This window comes from Dendropsophus ebraccatus, chromosome 9, assembly GCF_027789765.1.
Source record: "Dendropsophus ebraccatus isolate aDenEbr1 chromosome 9, aDenEbr1.pat, whole genome shotgun sequence".
Lineage (NCBI taxonomy): Eukaryota > Metazoa > Chordata > Amphibia > Anura > Hylidae > Dendropsophus > Dendropsophus ebraccatus.
The window spans coordinates 117935205-117957223 of record NC_091462.1 but is presented as its reverse complement, the minus strand read 5'-3'; the positions used below and the strand labels follow the sequence as shown (position 1 = coordinate 117957223).

The window sequence follows — 22019 nt, the reverse complement described above, 5'->3', positions numbered from 1 at the left end:
AGGTGATGTGGGGGTGATGCAGTGGTGATGTGGGGGTGATGCGGGGGTGATGCAGAGGTTATGTGGGGGTGATGTGGGGGTGATGTGGGGGTGATGTGGGGGTGATGCGGGGGTGATGCGGGGGTGATGCAGAGGTTATGTGGGGGTGATGCGGTGGTGATGCAGAGGTGATGTGGGGGTGATGCGGTGGTGATGCAGAGGTGATGTGGGGGTGATGCGGTGGTGATGCAGGGGTGATGTGGGGGTGATGCGGTGGTGATGCACTTACTCTGTCTTGGCTGTGCATCCAGCAGGGGTGATGCGGTGGTGATGCAGAGGTGATGCGGTGGTGATGAAGGGGTGATGCGGTGGTGATGCACTTACTCTGTCTTGGCTGTGCATCCAGCAGGGGTGATGAACTCCAGAAGCTTGGGGGGCTGTGGGGTCACAGGCAGAATCCTCCAGGCACACAGCCCAGGACCCGGCTGCTCTGCACAGATGATACTGTAGTTACTGAAGCGGCTGGGCTTAGACCGGCATCTGTTCCCCAGTTGTAATGTACGGCCATGTTGTATAAATTACATTTACTTGCACCAGTGTAGCTGACACACACACACACACACACACACACACCTGGTTGTCAGGCAGCAGCGCCACCAGCAGTCTCCTATGGAAACTGCTCCCAGCTGGGTGGAAGGATCCAGTAAGGGGCGGAGCTAAGTCAATAGGTTCTCCATGGAAACTGGGCTGTGACCGGACAGTAGTTAGTTGTCAGTGGTCAGCTATAAAAGAAAAGATCAGGAAGAAGAGGATAAGCCGAGAACTGAGGTTGGTTAACAAAAAAGTCACCATCTAGGCGTCTATACTATTACCCAGGGAGAAGGAATGAAAGGACCCGCAGTCTTTTCTAGGATCCGTCCATATTGGCTTCAGGCCTAGATATCCAGCAAAGCCCAAGTCTCACTGTGAGGTAACCTAAGGCTGTCAGCCATATCATCTCTATGACAGGACTGTACTGTGAGGCGTCAGCCATATCATCTCTATGACAGGACTGTACTGTGAGGCGTCAGCCATATCATCTCTATGACAGGACTGTACTGTGAGGCGTCAGCCATATCATTTCTGACAGGACTGTACTGTGAGGCGTCAGCCATATCATCTCTATGACAGGACTGTACTGTGAGGCGTCAGCCATATCATCTCTATGACAGGACTGTACTGTGAGGCGTCAGCCATATCATCTCCATGACAGGACTGTACTGTGAGGCGTCAGCCATATCATCTCCATGACAGGACTGTACTGTGAGGCGTCAGCCATATCATCTCTATGACAGGACTGTACTGTGAGGCGTCAGCCATATCATCTCTATGACAGGACTGTACTGTGAGGCGTCAGCCATATCATCTCTATGACAGGACTGTACTGTGAGGCGTCAGCCATATCATCTCTATGACAGGACTGTACTGTGAGGCGTCAGCCATATCATCTCTATTACAGGACTGTACTGTGAGGCGTCAGCCATATCATCTCCATGACAGGACTGTACTGTGAGGCGTCAGCCATATCATCTCTATGACAGGACTGTACTGTGAGGCGTATATCATCTCTATTACAGGACTGTACTGTGAGACGTATATCATCTCTATTACAGGACTGTACTGTGAGGCGTATATCATCTCTATTACAGGACTGTACTGTGTAACCTCGACAACTCCGGCAGCTTTCAGTACCCACCATTTTTCTCAGGTACTACTACGCTCATCATTGTTCATTTTCTTAAATTGCACCAACACCAAAAGGTGTCCCTGCTATAACCAGACAATACAGACAAGGTGAAATTACCACAGTGACATCACCAATGACACGTCTTGTATAGTGACATCACCATGCTGACAGCGCCACGTCTTTTAAAGTGATGTCATCATGATTCTGCATCTGCCACACTGACATCACCACAGAGATGAGGATCGGCTGTGGTCATACATGAAACGGTGCCAAAAAACACTGTACTGCACAGTGGTAGAGATTTTACAGTCTAAGTAGGTTTTCACTTTTTTTTTTTTTTTTTTAGCAAAATGTGCACAGGAAAAAAAAATTACAGTAAAATGTTCTCAAAAATATGTTTTAATTATTTCTTTACTTTTTATATAATAATATTAATAATAATATATCCTTTACTTCAGTACCAGGTACGGCAGCCAGGAGACACATCTATCCACATTATCTCATGGCTTCAAGAACAGCAGCAACAGAGAGACAGGGACCGCCCACACGGATCTCACATATTGCAGGACCCCCCCACAGATTCCGCCTATTACGGGTCCGCCTGCGCGGATCTCACATATTGCAGGACCCCCCCCCCCCACCGCACAGATCTTACCTGTAACGGACCTATGACGGGGCCACAACCCCCGTGCGGATCTCACATATTATCAGTGCTTAAAAAATGTGGTTAAAAAAATAAAAAATTATGAAAACTGATTCCAAAAACATCTGAAAAATACATCTCATGTATAAATAACAGAAAATAATAATAATAAAAAAGAAAGTGTGTGCTGATCAGGGTGCACGGAGGGCAGCGTCTCTACTGCGCAGGAGGCTGGACTGCTTCTCCATCAGTCTACTGAACAGTCCCTCCCGGTTCTGTAGAAGCTGCTCATGTTTCCCACATTCCACCACTCGGCCCTGGTCCAGGACGGCCACAGCGTCTGCATTCTGGATGGTCGACAGCCGATGGGCAATAATGAGAACGGTCCGACCTTCCATCAGACGGTCCAGGGCTTCTTGGACAAGGTATTCGTTTTCTGCATCCAGGGCGCTGAGAGGAAAAAAGGGCAAAAAATTAATGGAAGTATTGGGAGCCGGGGGAGCTGGGGGGAGAGGGCTGCTTACTGTGGTGTCCTGCAACAATAAAAGTTCTAACCCAATTGAGGAATATGCTAGCGAACCAGCATGAAATAAGTATAAGAAATATTAAAGGGGTATACACTCAAAGGAATATTCAGTCTCCTTCTCCCAGTTCTGGGCTGCTGCTTTCTGGTGAAGAAACAAAAATCTAGGTGTGAGCTTTTCTCTCTGTCTCCCCCCCCCCATCTGAGACTGTTGATGTAAACAAGTCCCTGACTGGCTGTATCTGCCACATTGTAGCTTATTTGTAATGCTGGGAAGATTGTTCTCAGGTCAAGTTGTTGATGAACTCACTGTGATTATCCCCTCCCAGCATTACAGCTGTCTCAGAAGGGAGGAGGGGAAGACACAGTTTTTTTGTCTCTTCAGCATAAAGGAGCAGGATAATATTCAGCCCCCTTCCCCCAGTTATTAAGTATGTAAGGAATTGTTAGTCTCACCATGGGGAGAAACATATCAAAAGTTAAGTCTGAGTGGAGTACCCCTTTAAGAATTTGTAAGGCCTTGTTCACCAGGGGATATGGAGGTTGGACCCCCGCAATCTCTTACTTGTCCCCTATCCTGTGGAGAGTGGAAAAGTTAGTTTTTCCCAGACAAACTCGTGAACAAGGCCTAAAAATGATATTATGAGCAGATGAATATGTGGGGTTCGGGTTCAAAGAGGGAAAATGAAATATTTAAATATAATAGTTCTAAAAAAAATTTTAGAAAATTGCTGTACAAAAAAACCCCACATGGAAATAGAAGAAAATTGTATTATGGGGGGAATAACTGTATTAGGATCCTATCACTCAGGTCATCAGTAATCCACTCTCCCTCATATCCATCAGCAGCTCCACTCCCCCTCCTATCCGTCGGCAGCTCCACTCCCCCTCCTATCCGTCGGCAGCTCCACTCCCCCTCCTATCCGTCGGCAGCTCCACTCCCCCTCCTATCCGTCGGCAGCTACACTCCCCCTCCTATCCGTCGGCAGCTACACTCCCCCTCCTATCCGTCAGCAGCTACACTCTCCCTCCTATCCGTCGGCAGCTCCACTCCCCCTCCTATCCGTCGGCAGCTCCACTCCCCCTCCTATCCGTCGGCAGCTCCACTCCCCCTCCTATCCGTCGGCAGCTACACTCTCCCTCCTATCCGTCGGCAGCTACACTCCCCCTCCTATCCGTCGGCAGCTACACTCCCCCTCCTATCCGTCGGCAGCTCCACTCCCCCTCCTATCCGTCGGCAGCTCCACTCTCCCTCCTATCCGTCGGCAGCTCCACTCTTCCTCCTATCCGTCGGCAGCTCCACTCTCCCTCCTATCCGTCGGCAGCTCCACTCTCCCTCCTATCCGTCGGCAGCTCCACTCCCCCTCCTATCCGTCGGCAGCTCCACTCTCCCTCATATCCCTCAGCAGCTCCACTCCCCCTCCTATCCGTCGGCAGCTCCACTCCCCCTCCTACACGTCGGCAGCTCCACTCCCCCTCCTATCCGTCAGCAGCTCCACTATCCCTCCTTTCAGCAGCTCCACTATTCCTCATATCCCTCAGCAGAGTTCAATGGTTGGATTTATGCTCCATATTATCAGGGCTGGATCCCGGCAGAAAGGAACCCTCCAGTCCGGTCCTTCCATTGCTGCAGGCTGAGGTTTGGCCATGGACCAAGTATGTCTGTGGATTAACCCTTAGCTGCCAGAGGTTGAGTAACAATGGGATCTGTGTAAAATCTTGGTACTGGATCCGGGGATGAGTAACGTTACCTTGTTGCTTCATCCAGAAGAAGAATCCTCGGGTTCTAAAGGAGAGAAACAGATGGAGTAGCTGATCGTACTAATGATTATTGTTCTGTGTAATATGGGGGACAATTTTAGCGTAACAACAAATAATCTCACTTATGATCCTTTATCTTTAAAATTTGCGTCTTCTAGGACCCTTACCTTAAGCAATGCTCGGGCAATGGCGATTCTTTGTTTCTGTCCACCTGAAAACATAACAAAAAAATGTGGATGTGTATTGTGTAGATTGTGTGATTATTGTAGTCTACACAGAATGAATGATGGTGGTGGCAGTGGGAGGGGGGGTCATGCTTTGTCCAGAAGACAATCAGAAAGCACGAGCTTGGTTGTAGGGTCATAGTTGCCTGCATGGGCCCTAGGTGAGGTGGATTTAAAAGCCAAACAACTTCAAGGGCCGCCATGTGTCCTCTTCGATAGAAAGTTCAACAAAATGACCACGCACTATGATGCTCATGAGCACCCTCCACACTCCCGAACTCCACCAGTCCGGTCAAGCAATCCAATATATACAATAAATGTGAAGGAAAGTGATTCGCTCACCATGTAGCCGCAATCTTCGGGTAGTGAAACCCAATATACTCCAACTATGTGGAGCACTATACTCACAGAGTCGATATGACTTCAGAATTCTTTTTTATTTTCTTATGTAGATAGATGCAGCATACCAAAAGTTACATGCTCACAGCTGATGTGACTCTCACATCCGGACGCCCAAGTACGTCCTCCTCGCGGACGTTTCGGAGGATACAGACTCCTCCTTCCTCATGCGCGAGGACGTAAGAGACAGGGCGGGATTATAACGAATCAGCATTTAACCCTGTAAGTGTAGCTCATCAGCAGTATACATACAATCTAACATAATGCTACAAATTCATTATAATACATGATAATTGGGTGAAACAGAAGGTAATAACTATACGTACTAAATACTTACAAAATGCACTGAAACTGCACACTTCATTGAGTCCGTTAGGACTCAGTGTTTCTAATTTGGAAATCCAATACGTCTCACAACGGAGTAACCGCTTGCGGTTCTCCTCTCTATCTGCACACAGCTCAACCTGCTCCACTATTTGCCGTCTTAAATCACAGATATTATGGCGATTTTCAGAAAAATGTCTCGCAACGGTCGTCTCACCAAATGTTTTCTGCTCCTCCTTTACTCTACTGTCCTGTTTAGTGCCAAATCTGCGTATAGCTGTCTTGTGTTCATTAAGACAAATTTTTATCGGGCGACTCGTCTGGCCCACATACCCTAGTCCACACGGACATTTAAGAACACTAATTATGTTTGAACATATGGTACTGCAGGACGCCCATGCACTATGGGATCATGCGATTACCAAACATGTCAATTTGACCAAAGATGAAGTTATTGCATTGAATATTTTGCAAAATGACGCCTCCATAGTTATAAAGAAAGCGGACAAGGGGGGTGCGATTGTAGTCCAGAATCGCACCTCCTATGTCAATGAAGCCCTACGCCAGTTGGCGGATGAAAAAACGTATCAGAGATTACCTAGTGATCCCACAATGCGGTTTAAGAGTGAGGTTGACTCTTTCATTAATGAAGGAGTGGTAGGCGGCGTCATTCAGCAAAACACAGCTGATGCTTTATATGAAGAAACCCCTCGTGTCCTGATCCTGTATCTCCTGCCCAAAATACACAAGGACTGCAGCAGCCCACCCGGGCGGCCCATTGTTTCGGGCTCCGGGTCGCAGTCCTTGTCTGTATATGTGGATTCCTTGTTGCAGGAAATTGTGAAGAAATTGGATAGGTGCCTTCTGGATACTTGCCATTTTCTCAATGCGTTGGAACAAATAAATTGCACAGATGTTACCTTTCTCTGCACACTTGATGTGCAGAGTCTATATACTAATATCCCGCAAGATGAGGGTATGGCATATATCAGGGAACAACTGAATAAGAATAGCAAATTGAGTTAATAACATGATTAATTTTCTAATGGGATTGCTAGAACTTGTCCTAAGTAGAAATTATTTAAGATTTGATGAAGACTTTTTTCTACAGACCCATGGTGTTTCTATGGGGTCGTCAGTAGCCCCAAGTTTGGCGAATATTTTTATGCATGCCTTTGAGGAGAAGTTTGTCGTCCCGATCATGCCCACATCGTCCGCGTGGCTGAGGTACGTGGATGACGTGTGCCTGCTCTGGACGTCAGATGAAAAATCTTTGTTGGCAATCGTTGAGACTTTGAATAAGTGTCACGAATCCATAAAATTCACATTGGAATACAGTAGGAATAATATTAATTTCTTGGACGTGGAGATTATAAAACTGGAGACAGGATTCGAGACAACGATGTTCTCTAAACCTACCGATCGTAATAACTTGTTACATCGAGACAGTCAACATGCCCCCCATGTTTTTAAAAGCTTACCGAAATCGCAGTTTATAAGAGCGAGGCGTATAGCCAGTACTGAGAATGAGTACAGAAAAAATGCAGATAAGATTAAGGTTACGTTTGAAGAGAGGGGCTATAATAGGAAAGATGTAGAAAGAACAGAAAAAGAAGTTGCGATGTTACGAAGAGATGATTTAAGAAAAAAACGTGTTAGAACAGACAAGAAAGAAAAATTGGTATTTTGTACCACTTATGATAGACATGCTGACATAATCAGAAGATGTGTTTTGAAGCATTGGGGGACCCGAAGTATAGTAATATCTTTAGAGAGAACCCGATCTTCTGCTATAGGGAAAACAAGTCAGTGGGTAACAAACTGATTAGAGGTGATGTAGCCAAGAAAAGGATTCCTAAACAGACATTTCTAGCCAGCAGACGTAAAGGCACATTCAGTTGCCTATCTTGCCAACACTGTAGCGCTATCATAAAAGGAGAGTATATCAGTCATCCTAGGAAAGGGACTAAATATCCAGTGAAAGGCTTTTTTACCTGTAATGATAAAAACGTAGTGTATCTTCTAAAGTGTCCGTGTGGACTAGGGTATGTGGGCCAGACGAGTCGCCAGATAAAAATTTGTCTTAATGAACACAAGACAGCTATACGCAGATTTGGCACTAAACAGGACAGTAGAGTAAAGGAGGAGCAGAAAACATTTGGTGAGACGACCGTTGCGAGACACTTTCCTGAAAATCGCCATAATATCTGTGATTTAAGACGGCAAATAGTGGAGCAGGTTGAGCTGTGTGCAGATAGAGAGGAGAACCGCAAGAGGTTACTCCGTTGTGAGACGTATTGGATTTCCAAATTAGAAACATTGAGTCCTAACGGACTCAACGAAGTGTGCAGTTTCAGTGCATTTTTGTAAGTATTTAGTACGTATAGTTATTACCTTCTGTTTCACCCAATTATCATGCGTATTATAATGAATTTGTAGCATTATGTTAGATTGTATGTATACTGCTGATGAGTTACACTTACAGGGTTAAATGCTGATTCGTTATAATCCCGCCCTGTCTCTTACGTCCTCGCGCATGAGGAAGGAGGAGTCTGTATCCTCCGAAACGTCCGCGAGGAGGACGTACTTGGGCGTCCGGATGTGAGAGTCACATCAGCTGTGAGCATGTAACTTTTGGTATGCTGCATCTATCTACAAAATAAAAAAGATTTCTGAAGTCAGATCGACTCTGTGAGTATAGTGCTCCACATAGTTGGAGTATATTGGGTTTCACTACTCGATAGAAAGATTGGCAAAGAGCAGGTCATCCTATCATGTGTACAGCTAAATCCGTATTGGTTGGTGCCATGTTGGTGGTTGTACCTGACAGAAGGACGCCTTTCTCCCCAACAACAGTGTCAAAACCTTTTGGAAATTTTTCAATGAATCCCATGGCGTTGGCGACCTCGGCCACTCTCTGGATCTGCTCCTGTGTCACTGTGGAAGGGTCTTCTGCCCCATAGGCAATGTTCTCTGAGATAGAACAGGAGAATAAGACTGGTTCCTGCAGGGATGACAAAGGTAAGACCAATAACTCACTAAAAGCCTCTCCATCAGCTCTTACAGAATGTCCAACACAGACCTATTCGAGGAGGAGAGGGGGATTAGGACTCTCATGAGGGGCTGGGGCAGAGGGGTGGTAATGGTGCAGTGCACAGATTACCCCCCTCAATCAGCAGACCCCTATGGACTGCAGATGTGTCATCACCCTGGAACGTGTGGCCTCAGGTAACAGGATGCCCCCTACTCTCTGGGGGTGGATTGTGACCACCAAGGACATGCACCATCACTTATAATCATAATAATCATCTTTTCTACAATACAAGGCCAACAAGTCCATCCCGCCCTGGAGCTGCATCGTACACGGCCTTCTTCCCATGGATTACTACTGCTTTCAGAGAGATACATAGAGTGTCACTGGGTCTTGGCCATCTCTGAGGAATGTCAACATAATAAAGGATGGTGGCGATTACCTGGCTGACGGTGCCGATCCTAGACCGTAACCATAGTGGGTTGAGGTCACGCACATCATGGCCATCAATATGGATGGATCCTAAGGGAAAATAAATCATCGTTCCAGGTAAGTGACCGTATGGCTATTCTGATAGAGAAGATACGCACACAGCCCAGACCATCTATATAGTGGAGAAACCATCATGGGATGACGAAACCCAACAAAAGTAGGACTCATCACCCAACAATGCATTCTGTCATTGCTATAGCCTGGGGCCGTTATATGGTGCAAGTACAGGGCCGGAGCATCCAATGGATCAGCCCAAGTGCCCGACACCCTCCTGGCTGTAGAGGAGAAGCTCTTACCTGTGTTGGGATCATATAGCCTCAACAGTAGAGAAACTAAGGTGGATTTTCCAGAGCCGCTGGGCCCAACAACGGCCATCACAGATCCCGACGGGACGGAAAGGTCCAATCCCTGGAAAATAGGAGCATCGGGCCGGCTGGGGTACATGAAGCTGACATCTCGGAAGTCCAAGGCTCCTCTAAACTTCTCTGGTGTAATTAATAAACCCTCTGTAATGTGCAACCAAGAGAAAACAGAGAGTCATCATCCATCGTTAAGATTATCAGAGACCAATCTCACTCAGCATCAGCCGCCAGAGACCAATCATCACTCAGCATCAGCCGCCAGAGACCAATCATCACTCAGCATCATTCGCCAGAGACCAGTCATTACTCAGCATCATTCGCCAGAGACCAGTCATCACTCAGCATCAACCGCCAGAGACCAGTCATCACTCAGCATCAGCCGCCAGAGACCAGTCATCACTCAGCATCAGCCGCCAGAGACAGGTCATCACTCAGCATCAGCCGCCAGAGACAGGTCATCACTCAGCATCAGCCACCAGAGACCAGTCATCACTCAGCATCATTCGCCAGAGACCAGTCATCACTCAGCATCAGCCACCAGAGACCAATCAGCATCAGCCACCAGAGACCAATCAGCATCAGCCGCCAGAGACCAGTCATCACTCAGCATCAGCCGCCAGAGACCAGTCATCACTCAGCATCAGCCACCAGAGACCAATCAGCATCAGCCACCAGAGACCAATCAGCATCAGCCACCAGAGACCAATCAGCATCAGCCGCCAGAGACCAGTCATCACTCAGCATCAGCCGCCAGAGACCGGTCATCACTCAGCATCAGCCGCCAGAGACCGGTCATCACTCAGCATCAGCCGCCAGAGACAGGTCATCACTCAGCATCAGCCGCCAGAGACAGGTCATCACTCAGCATCAGCCGCCAGAGACAGGTCATCACTCAGCATCAGCCGCCAGAGACCAGTCATCACTCAGCATCAGTCGCCAGAGACCAGTCATCACTCAGCATCAGTCGCCAGAGACCAGTCATCAATCAGCATTAGCCACTAGAGACAGGTCATCACTCAGCATCAGCCACCAGAGACAGGTCATCAATCAGCATTAGCCACTAGAAAGCATCATGTCAGACACCAATCATCGGACAGCATAGTCAGCATCATCATCAGGATTATTAGAGACCAGTCATCACTCAGCATCAGCCACCAGAGACCAGTCATCACTCAGCATCAGCCATTGCCACCATTATCAGGCATCAGCCACCATCGTCCATGGGTCTATGCTGGTGTTAAGGCTTCCTGCACATGGAGCTACACTCTGATTGGTGGGCGACCTCCATCACGCTCATTGCCCGGTGCCTCGCTGTATCAGCTTTGACATTATCTATATCTTAGACCGCCATGTTCTCTGTTGTGCGTCAATCAGAGCAGAGCTTTGCAGGAAACCTTCTAACCATCTATCAGTAAGATAACAGACTGTGCCGCCCCTCCTCCGCTGCCCACACATCTCCTGGTACTTTCCGGTCGTGGTGTCCAGGTTCGCATCTTATCTTCAGGACTTTGCTCTCACCATTGAACGGCATCAGAGGCTTCCGATCCAGCAGTTCCCAGATACGAGATCCGGCGCCAAATCCCTTCATCAGCTCCGAGTAGAAGGAGCTGAGGCCTGGAACATAACGATGGCCATAAAGACATTATATGACTTCCAGGCCATTACCCCTGCCCCCGATATTCTCCATATCTATCAAAGATCCGTCTCCAGGAAACTGGGAAATGTCTCGCCATGTAATAGAGAACACGATAAGTGGAAACCATCACTGAACTCCAACATGGAGTATTCCCCCCCTCCCAAGCCCCCTTAAGGTTCAAAGGCCAACCAAGACCATGAGGTCAGCCAGACATCACAGTATAGATGCTTGCTGGACACATCACAAGCGACGTGATGTATAGTCTGATACCGCGTACCTCCAATGCTGATCCCCACCCAGAAGGCATACATCAGGAAGGAGGACAGTTCGCCCACCGTCATGTGTGCGGCCCCCGTCAGCAGGCCGCCTTTATATAACACTGCCAGCACAATGAGGTTCCCAGACAGGCCGGTCTGCAGGACACAACAAACAGGAGGAAAAACCTTGTGTTACGGCAGATAATACTGAGGAACGACCCCATTACATCATAGAAGAAGAAGAGCCCCAGAGCGGCCAAGGGACAATACTCACAAGGCCAAAGAAACCGGCCCGGGCAAAGGCCTCCTTATAGGCCAGCTCCAGCACATAGTCCACCTTACTGTCATACTTCTTCATCTCCAGCATCTCCTTCCCAAAGGCTCGCACCGTCCGGATGTTCCCAATACGTTCCTCCGACAGCTGAGGACACAAGAGCAAAGCTTAGGGCTGAAAGGGCAACACGAGGGCCATTAACGAGAAGCCAGCACAAAGGTCACCAGAGACGGTTACACAACGACACCTGACACGTGAAGAGATGGTAACGCTGATCCGATACGGAGGACGAAATACCATAGAATGATGTCATAAAAACAAACAGGAGGTGAAGGTTGTGGCCGGGGCAGCGGACTACCTGAGAGGCTTCAGCAAGCGAGTCCTGAGTCAGTTTAGAGACTTTACGTAAATATCTCCCGTAAATCACAGCGACTACGGCGAGCGGCGGGACGATGCTCAGGACGAACATGGCCAATTGTGGAGACACGAAAAACTGCAGCGGAGGGAAAGAAAATCATATGAAGAGGAAGCAACACAGCAATGTATGTATGTATGTGTATATATGTATGTGTGTATGTGTGTGTGTATATGTGTGTATGTATGTGTGTATGTATGTGTGTGTGTATGTGTGTATGTATGTGTGTATGTATGTATGTGTATATATGTATGTGTGTATGTATGTATGTGTGTGTGTATGTGTGTATGTATGTATGTATGTGTGTGTGTGTATGTGTGTATGTATGTGTGTGTGTGTATGTGTGTATGTATGTGTGTATGTATGTGTGTGTGTATGTATGTGTGTATGTATGTATGTGTGCATGTATATATATATGTGTGTGTGTGTATATAAAATAAGCAAACATGTACAAACTAGTCTGTTCAGCTGTTGGTAAAGTAGCTCTCAGTAAACTCAATGGGGGAGATTTATGGAAGGGTGTAAATATAGACCTGGTGTAAACTGCCCACAGCAACCAATCACAGCTCCTCTTATATTTTACCAGAGCTGGAAGCTGAGCTGTGATTGGTTGCTGCGGGCAGTTTACACCAGGTCTATATTTACAACCTTTCATAAATGTCACAGAATCTACTCTGCGTCCATCCTCCTTCGCCATGTTTCCAGGCCTCTGCTGTCTGTCTTCTCCTGATCCTCCCCGCCCACCCTCTTGGACCTCTCCAGTCCACCCTCCCGGACCTCTGCCATCTGTCTTCTCCTGATCCTCCCCACCCTCCCGGACCTCTCTTGTCCATTCTCCCAGGCCTCTGCCGTCTGCCTTCTCCTGAACATCCCCGCCCACCCTCCCGGACCTCTCCAGTCCATTCTCCCAGGCCTCTGCCGTCTGCCTTCTCCTGAACATCCCCGCCCACCCTCCCGGACCTCTCCAGTCCATTCTCCCAGGCCTCTGCTGCCTGTCTTCTCCTGATCCTCCCCGCCCACCCTCTTGGACCTCTCCAGTCCACCCTCCCGGACCTCTGCCATCTGTCTTCTCCTGATCCTCCCCACCCTCCTGGACCTCTCTTGTCCATTCTCCCAGGCCTCTGCCGTCTGCCTTCTCCTGAACATCCCCGCCCACCCTCCCGGACCTCTCCAGTCCATTCTCCCAGGCCTCTGCTGCCTGTCTTCTCCTGATCCTCCCCGCCCACCCTGCCGGACCTCTCCAGTCCACCCTGCCGGACCTCTCCAGTCCACCCTGCCGGACCTCTCCAGTCCACCCTGCCGGACCTCTCCAGTCCACCCTGCCGGACCTCTCCAGTCCACCCTGCCGGACCTCTCCAGTCCACCCTGCCGGACCTCTCCAGTCCACCCTGCCGGACCTCTCCCATCCATGCTCCTGGACTTCTCTGCAGAGTATGAGCCTGTAATCCTCCATCTCCTCCTCAGCATGCTGTACTCTAATGGCCTTTAGGACTCTCTCTCTCTCTCGGACTGTTTCCTCCTCGTTTTCTTTCTCCCTCTCCTCACTCGCAGACCTCCTTCTCTTGCTGTTGGGATCCTCGGGGATCAGTCCTGAGTCCTCCCCTCAGTGATGTCTGATCCTGTCTGTACTGTATGTATTGCTGTCAGGTATATATCATTACCATCATCCCCACTCCGACCGACGCCTGCGCCAGGGCTCGCAGTCCATCTGACAGGTTCTCTGTGACTGATCGGCCAATCAGAACTGTGTCCGATGACAAGCGATTGATCAGCTCCCCCGTCCGGGTCTGGTCAAAGAAGCCGACCTCCTGCCTGAGCAGCGAGGAGAAGAGATGGGAGCGCAGTCTGCGTACGATCCGCTGCCCTGAGGAGGAGAAGACGCAGTGATGAGTGATGGCACCGCCACCTGCCGCTCCTGTTACATATCACCCACTATCTACAACATGGATGGTAAGTGGGGGCCCCGGGGGAGGAGGGATAGTGGATCACAAGTGGTTAATACCCGGACTTTATACTTAGGACAGGGAGTAATAGAAGGGATTACGCTGCTATATCCAGTCTGGCAGGTTTGGGATGTAACCAGAGACCTCGTCTGTTATTATTTACCACAGGACCGGGCCCCAGGGGCAAAGTAAGGGCCCGCGATATTACCGATCCAGTATACAGGCGGCACCAGAGCACAGGGGCCACCAGCTCTATGTGCCAGGTCTTTGTTATTCTAGGATGCCGTGCCATCCTGCGGCCCCATGCCATCCTACAGCCATAAACTCGGCTCTGCACCATCCTGTGGCCCTATACTCGGCTCTGCACCATCCTGTGGCCCTATACTCGGCTCTGCACCATCCTGCGGCCCCATGCCATCCTACAGCCATAAACTCGGCTCTGCACCATCCTGTGGCCCTATACTCGGCTCTGCGCCATCCTACAGCGATAAACTCGGCTCTGCGCCATCCTACAGCGATAAACTCGGCTCTGCGCCATCCTACAGCGATATACTCAGTTCTGCGCCATCCTACAGCGATATACTCGGCTCTGCGCCATCCTACAGACACATACTGGGCTCTGCGCCATCCTACAGCGATATACTCAGTTCTGCGCCATCCTACAGCGATATACTCGGCTCTGCGCCATCCTACAGTCACATACTCAGCTCTGCACCATCCTACAGTGATATACCCGGCTCTGCGCCATCCTACAGTGATATACCCGGCTCTGCGCCATCCTACAGCGATATACTCTGTTCTGCGCCATCCTACAGTCACATACCCGGCTCTGCGCCATCCTACAGCCATAAACTCGGCTCTGCACCATCCTACAGCGATATACTCAGTTCTGCACCATCCTACAGCGATATACTCGGCTCTGCGCCATCCTACAGACACATACTCGGCTCTGCGCCATCCTACAGCCATATACTCAGCTCTGCGCCATCCTACAGCCATATACTCAGCTCTGCGCCATCCTACAGCCATATACTCAGCTCTGCGCCATCCTACAGCCATATACTCAGCTCTGCGCCATCCTACAGCCATATACTCAGCTCTGCGCCATCCTACAGCCATATACTCAGCTCTGCGGGATCCTACAGCAATATACTCAGCTCTGCGCCATCCTACAGCCATATACTCAGCTCTGCGCCATCCTACAGCCATATACTCAGCTCTGCGCCATCCTACAGCAATATACTCAGCTCTGCGCCATCCTACAGCCATATACTCAGCTCTGCGCCATCCTACAGCCATATACTCAGCTCTGCGCCATCCTACAGCCATATACTCAGCTCTGCGCCATCCTACAGCCATATACTCAGCTCTGCGCCATCCTACAGCCATATACTCAGCTCTGCCCCATCCTACAGCCATATACTCAGCTCTGCGCCATCCTACGCTCACACACCATGTGCTGTACATTATACCTGAGGTTTGCATGAGGTAGACGCGGGTCCCGTTGGCGGCGGCTCCGCACAGGAACACCCCGCTCAGTAAGGCACACAGGCTGGTGAGGCTGGACGTCAGATCCTGCCCGGGATTGGAGTAGATCACATCGATGACTTTTCCCAAGAAGAAAGGAGCCGACATGGTGATGACACTGGAGACCGTCAGGAAGCCGACAGCCGCTGCGGAGGAAGAAAACCTGGCGTCAGTTCACTAACATCTCTTACTGTCTGCTGATCAGGAAGAGGCCGCGGGGACCCCCAGACCCCACATCATGGGGACAGCAATGCCCATCACTAAATACACAAGAAGGGTCACCATTACTATGACTAGAAGACACGGAAACAGCCAGTATGTGGGATTGGTAGGGACCATTAAAGGGTAAGTTCCACCGCCACCTCTGTCCATGTCAGGAACTGTCCAGAGCAGGAGAGGTTTTCTATGGGGATTTGCTGCTGCTCTGGACAGTTCCTGACATGGACAGAGGTGGCAGCAGAGAGCATGTGTCAGACTGGAGAGAAAACACCACTTCCTGCAGGACATACAACGCTGATAAGTACTGGAAGACTGGAGAGAATACACCACTTCCCGCACCACCAGCAGATACCTGGGCGACATCAGGTAACAGTGCGACAGCGATCAAACACATCACAGTATCAGCAGATGTCACTGGGATAATCCGGAGGCTGGTAACCAGCAGTATACAGTATATAGCGAGTGTGTGTGTGTGTGTGTGGGGGGGGGGGGGGGTTAGGGGTTGGACGATGTCATCGTATATCTGGGTGTGAACAGGGTGCAGCGAACAGATCACAGCAATCAGCAGCCCCTGAGCACCAGCAGGGGGCAGATAAGAGCAGAAGCCATGGTAAGGGGTGGGGGGTGAGGGGGTTAGGATTACACCAAAGCATTGGACACACCAAGGTACAGGTGGGATTGTTAAACAGATAGCGGATGACATAGTATGGTGCGGTGTTTTCGGGTCTGGTCCTGTGGCATGGGGGTCGCAGGGCCGTCCCATGGCCCCCTTCCCTGACTGTGCACGCCTGCGGGGTTGGCAGTCGCTGACTGGCACGGTATGGACTTAGTGTAGGGACCCATGTGCATCAGATACCGGCACGAGGTACATGGGGCAGTATGGCTTGATCAATTCATACATAAAATTCTGATGTTTTTTATTTAGCCGAGGGGCACTAGTATCAGCCATAGGTGTGAGGTGCAGCACTCTGTTTCTTCCCTGAACCATAAATATAATAAACACTTTCATTAGTCAACGTGTTTCGAGAACAGGAGTCGCTTCATCAGGTCATACACAAAAAAAATTATATTAGTATTTATAAGCCATGGAGGGGGAGGAGGGATCTGAGGCTTCACTATAGCAGCAGAATACTGAACACTGCACAAAATCTGTAACGTCTGCAGAGAAGCCGGGTGTATCCGAGGAACCGGGTGTATCCGAGGAGCCGGGTGTATCCGAGCACAGCAGAGCAGGCGGCTGGAAGATAAGACCCAACATCTGATGGTGGAGACTGTGGGGAGAAGACTCTGAAGTTACTTATCTATGTAAGACATGGGCCGCCCAACACCCATCACACCCCACCACAATGGCTGAATAAGCATGATGGCAGCCGGGCGAGGTCCTGGAGACCTGAACCAGAACGTATCCTGGAGGAGAGCAATTCAGGAACGGCCAGGAGGGTGTGTGACCGACGGCTCCAGAACGGACCGGACACCCCTCTGTGCTAATATAGAGGGGTCCGGCTGTGGAGGGGACAGCCGGCCCCTAAGGCTCCTCGGCCACATAAAGCAGATGATAAGAGAAGATCCAAACATAGTGTGTGTGCTGGGGCCCAAGAGGCCGTCACGTTATTCTGGTAGAGAAGTAAAAACACGTCCCAGCCCAGGTGGGAAAAGGGACAACATAAGAGAGGGGCCGGGGCAGGAGAGAGGAGAGGAAGCCTCCCGAGGGGCCGGGGCAGGAGAGAGGAAGCCTCCCGAGGGGCCGGGGCAGGAGAGAGGGAGAGGAAGCCTCCCGAGGGGCCGGGGCAGGGCAGAGGGAGAGGAAGCCTCCCGAGAGGCCGGGGCAGGAGAGAGGGAGAGGAAGCCTCCCGAGGGGCCGGGGCAGGGCAGAGGGAGAGGAAGCCTCCCGAGGGGCCGGGGCAGGAGAGAGGAAGCCTCCCGAGGGGCCGGGGCAGGAGAGAGGGAGAGGAAGCCTTCCGAGGGGCCGGGGCAGGAGAGAGGGAGAGGAAGCCTCCCGAGGGGCTGGGGCAGGAGAGAGGAAGCCTCCCGAGGGGCCGGGGCAGGAGAGGAGAGGAAGCCTTCCGAGGGGCCGGGGCAGGAGAGGAGAGGAGAGGAAGCCTCCCGAGGGGCCGGGGCAGGAGAGAGGGAGAGGAAGCCTCCCGAGGGGCCGGGGCAGGAGAGAGGGAGAGGAAGCCTCCCGAGGGGCCGGGGCAGGAGAGAGGGAGAGGAAGCCTCCCGAGGGGCCGGGGCAGGAGAGAGGGAGAGGAAGCCTCCCGAGGGGCCGGGGCAGGAGAGAGGGAGAGGAAGCCTCCCGAGGGGCCGGGGCAGGAGAGAGGGAGAGGAAGCCTCCCGAGGGGCCGGGGCAGGAGAGAGGGAGAGGAAGCCTCCCGAGGGGCCGGGGCAGGAGAGAGGGAGAGGAAGCCTTCCGAGGGGCCGGGGCAGGAGAGAGGAAGCCTCCCGAGGGGCCGGGGCAGGAGAGGAGAGGAAGCCTTCCGAGGGGCCGGGGCAGGAGAGGGGGAGAGGAAGCCTTCCGAGGGGCCGGGGAGGAAGGGGGGGGGAGAGGAAGCCTTCCGAGGGGCCGGGGAGGAAGCCTTTCCGAGGGGCCAGGGCAGGAGAGGGGGAGAGGAAGCCTTCCGAGGGGCCAGGGCAGGAGAGGGGGAGAGGAAGCCTTCCGAGGGACAGGGGCAGGTGGGGAAGCCCTCAAAGGGGGCCAGGGCAGGAAATGAAGCGTTTTTAGGGTCCGGGGTTGGAAAAGAAGCCTACAGGTCACTGCAAAAAAAGGGCAAGCGGAAAAGCCAGATCCTACTACAGCTTATTACCAGCAGAAACACATCCAGTGCCGAATCCCCAAAGAGCTCTGCTAACTAGGGCCCCAGGGGCCCCAGACTAAGAGAGCAGCTGATCAGGAAGAGTGACTTATATAAAGCTCTGATCTGTAATAAATATAATGTATACATAGAGTATATTACTAGAAATATCTGTGTGTATAATATATATATTATATATATATATATATACATACACACACACACACTGAAGATTACACCCAGCATACAGGACAGGAGAAGTGGTACTGTGCACTGTGTGTATATATATTATATATATGTACATACAAGTGGTGCCTTGGATTACGAGCATAATTGGTTCCAGGACCGTGCTTGTAATCCAAATCCACTCTTAAACCAAAGCAAATTTTCCCATAAGAAATCATAGAAATGCAGACAATTGGTTCCAAACCCCCCAAATAATGATTTATTATTCTGAGTAAGATGTAAAACAGATGAAACAAACATTCAGAAACAGCAGAATCTGTGATATTATAAGTTACTGTACAGTAATGGGGAGGATGGGAAACACAAGGGCGGACAGAGACTGCAGGGAGCAGGAAGGAATGAGCAGGGAGATGTGGGCACATACATGCAGCGCTCTCTGTCTGGGGAGAGAGGGGTTACAGCTATGGAGAGATTACCCCCACAGTCCTGTCCCCTGATGCAAGCCCCAGCCTGAAGTGTATCTGCTATAGAAGGTGAGGGAGACTTCCTGGGTCAGAGTACAGGGCTGTAGACCCTGCTATGCAGACCATGCCCCTCCCCCACTAGCGCTCCCACCCAGCACAGGGAGCTCTTAAACCAAAGCAATGCTCTTAAACCAAGTCATAATTTTGAAAAACTGTGAGCTCTTAAACCAAAACGCTCTTAAACCAAGGTACCACTGTGTGTATATATATATATATATATATATATATATATATATATATATATATATATATATATATATATACAGGACAGGAGAAGTGGTACTGTGCACTGTCCATACTCACAAAGCAGTATGGGATTATAAAATTTACATGGCTCGGTTCACACTATGTAAAATGTCTGCCATCATTCACAATAACTGCAATAATTAATATTTTCCATTATATAAAAAAGGAAGTTATTTGCACTACAGTTGCTGTTGTTATGTAAGACGGCCGTTGTTTCCACATAGTGTGAATGTAGCCTATACGTGTAAAGACAAGAGTTGAAATTCCCATCGGGAACATCGAGACTGGAGATCGGGGATCAATAAGAAGCTTCTAAAATGTAAATATTTACTCTGAGGTGTTTATAGAAGAAAATACAACTGGAGACATGAGCGTGGGAGACCCGGCGACCCCATCCTCAGGAGAGGGAGACACCCCGACCCCATCCTCAGGAGAGGGAGACCCTCCGACCCCATCCTCAGGAGAGGGAGACCCGGCGACCCCTTCCTCAGGAGAGGGAGGCACCCCGACCCCATCCTCAGGAGAGGGAGGCACCCCGACCCCATCCTCAGGAGAGGGAGACCCTCCGACCCCATCCTCAGGAGAGGGAGACACCCCGACCCCATCCTCAGGAGAGGGAGACCCCCCGACCCCATCCTCAGGAGAGGGAGACACCCCGACCCCATCCTCAGGAGAGGGAGACACCCCGACCCCATCCTCAGGAGAGGGAGACACCCCGACCCCATCCTCAGGAGAGGGAGACACCCCGACCCCATCCTCAGGAGAGGGAGACACCCCGACCCCATCCTCAGGAGAGGGAGACACCCCGACCCCATCCTCAGGAGAGGGAGACACCCCGACCCCATCCTCAGGAGAGGGAGACACCCCGACCCCATCCTCAGGAGAGGGAGACACCCCGACCCCATCCTCAGGAGAGGGAGACACCCCGACCCCATCCTCAGGAGAGGGAGACACCCCGACCCCATCCTCAGGAGAGGGAGACACCCCGACCCCATCCTCAGGAGAGGGAGACACCCCGACCCCATCCTCAGGAGAGGGAGACACCCCGACCCCATCCTCAGGAGAGGGAGACACCCCGACCCCATCCTCAGGAGAGGGAGACACCCCGACCCCATCCTCAGGAGAGGGAGACACCCCGACCCCATCCTCAGGAGAGGGAGACACCCCGACCCCATCCTCAGGAGAGGGAGACACCCCGACCCCATCCTCAGGAGAGGGAGACCCGGCGAGCCCATCCTCAGGAGAGGGAGACACCCCGACCCCATCCTCAGGAGAGGGAGACCCGGCGAGCCCATCCTCAGGAGAGGGAGACCCGGCGAGCCCATCCTCAGGAGAGGGAGACCCCCCGACCCCATCCTCAGGAGAGGGAGACCCGGCGAGCCCATCCTCAGGAGAGGGAGACCCCCCGACCCCATCCTCAGGAGAGAGAGACCCCCCGACCCCATCCTCAGGAGACACCCCGACCCCATCCTCAGGAGACACCCCGACCCCATCCTCAGGAGACACCCCGACCCCATCCTCAGGAGAGGGAGACACCCCGACCCCATCCTCAGAGGATGCACACACCATACCAGCCCCATCCTCTGGACACAGAATAGTCGGTGACTACCAGGTACCTGTAAGCCTCCACTTCTCCGGCTGGGCCAGGGCCAGTAGCCTCCTGACATCCTGAGAGGCCAGGTTCTTATCCGTCTTCCTTGGCTCCGGCACCTTCTCAGCTGCCCCCTCATCTCTGTTAGCTGGTGTATTGCTGTACCACCTGTAGCTGGCAGCGGTAAGTGGCTGGCAGTGCCATGTCTTATCCGGTCTCCTCCAGGGCTCCGGCCATTGGTGTCTTGGCTTGCAGATGCTCCTTTGAGGGTTTGTGCAGAAAGTCCTATAGGAATAGACAGGCTGTCTAGAGAGCAGCCATAGTCTGCCCCTGGCAGTGCCATGTCCCAGATGCCCCAGAGAGAGGCAGCTGCCCAGCATGCCTGCCCCAGGTGACAGCACAGCAGCAGCTCGGGTGTAGTGAGGGGGCAGGGGGGCAGATCATGAATGGGCAGAGGGGCAGCTGAAGGTCAGGAGCTGGGGGTCACCTGTGGGGGGCTTCCTCCATGTGCTGCTGTAGTGGTGGTACTGGCTGTAATGTGGAGTATGGGGCCTGTGTGTGTCAGATAAGCTGCTCCCTCCTCCTCCTCCTCCTCTTCCTCAGTGGGTGTGAGCCTCCTGATCTGCCATGTCATGCTGTCTGCTGCAGCCTCCCTCTGTATTACACCAGCCTCCTGCCCCTCCCCAGGTTAACCCCCTCCCTGCCAGCTGCTCACCAACCACCCTCCATGTATAGACAGAGCTCAGAGGCTGCTACTACATGGAAGGAAGAGGAAGGAGAAGAAGGGACAATATAACTATTATTATTATTATTATTATTATTATTATTATTATTGTTATTATTATTGTTATTAGTAGTAGTAGTAGTAAACATTCTATCCTCCTATCTCCTATACAGTATGTGTATATATATATATATTGTATTCTCCTGTACAGTATACACCTCAGC

General features: G+C 51.2%; 1 protein-coding gene and 1 long non-coding RNA gene across 2 annotated transcripts; one reads left to right on the top strand and one right to left on the bottom strand.

The window, feature by feature from the left end:
• The first annotated feature begins 813 nt into the window (after positions 1-813).
• LOC138801662 (uncharacterized) lies at positions 814-2477 on the top strand. Its single transcript, XR_011364643.1, has 3 exons — positions 814-949; positions 1632-1726; positions 2164-2477. It is a non-coding gene; the product is annotated as an uncharacterized lncRNA (long non-coding RNA).
• ABCB10 (ATP binding cassette subfamily B member 10) lies at positions 2093-21666 on the bottom strand. The gene is made up of 13 exons (XM_069984703.1): positions 21097-21666; positions 15462-15662; positions 13708-13910; positions 11990-12124; positions 11632-11778; positions 11378-11513; positions 10983-11078; positions 9399-9608; positions 9053-9132; positions 8403-8583; positions 4800-4843; positions 4623-4657; positions 2093-2798 (listed from the first exon to the last, which is right to left on the bottom strand). Exons 1-13 carry the CDS (start codon positions 21449-21451, stop codon positions 2540-2542), a joined length of 2082 nt encoding a protein of 693 aa, XP_069840804.1. The 5' UTR covers positions 21452-21666; the 3' UTR covers positions 2093-2539.
• Positions 21667-22019: the final 353 nt, after the last annotated feature.

What these genes read in the sequence shown, in the direction of transcription:
- ABCB10 (XM_069984703.1), bottom strand. Translation starts at nt 21,451, where the DNA reads ATGCTGGGCAGCTGCCTCTCTCTGGGGCATCTGGGACATGGCACTGCC. An exon ending in CGGTCGGAGTGGGGATGATG is followed by an intron (nt 12,125 to 13,707) that starts GTAATGATATAT and finishes CCTCCGCTGCAG; the next exon opens with TTTTTCGTGTCTCCACAATT. An exon ending in TTGCCCGAGCATTGCTTAAG is followed by an intron (nt 4,658 to 4,799) that starts GTAAGGGTCCTA and finishes TCTCTCCTTTAG; the next exon opens with AACCCGAGGATTCTTCTTCT.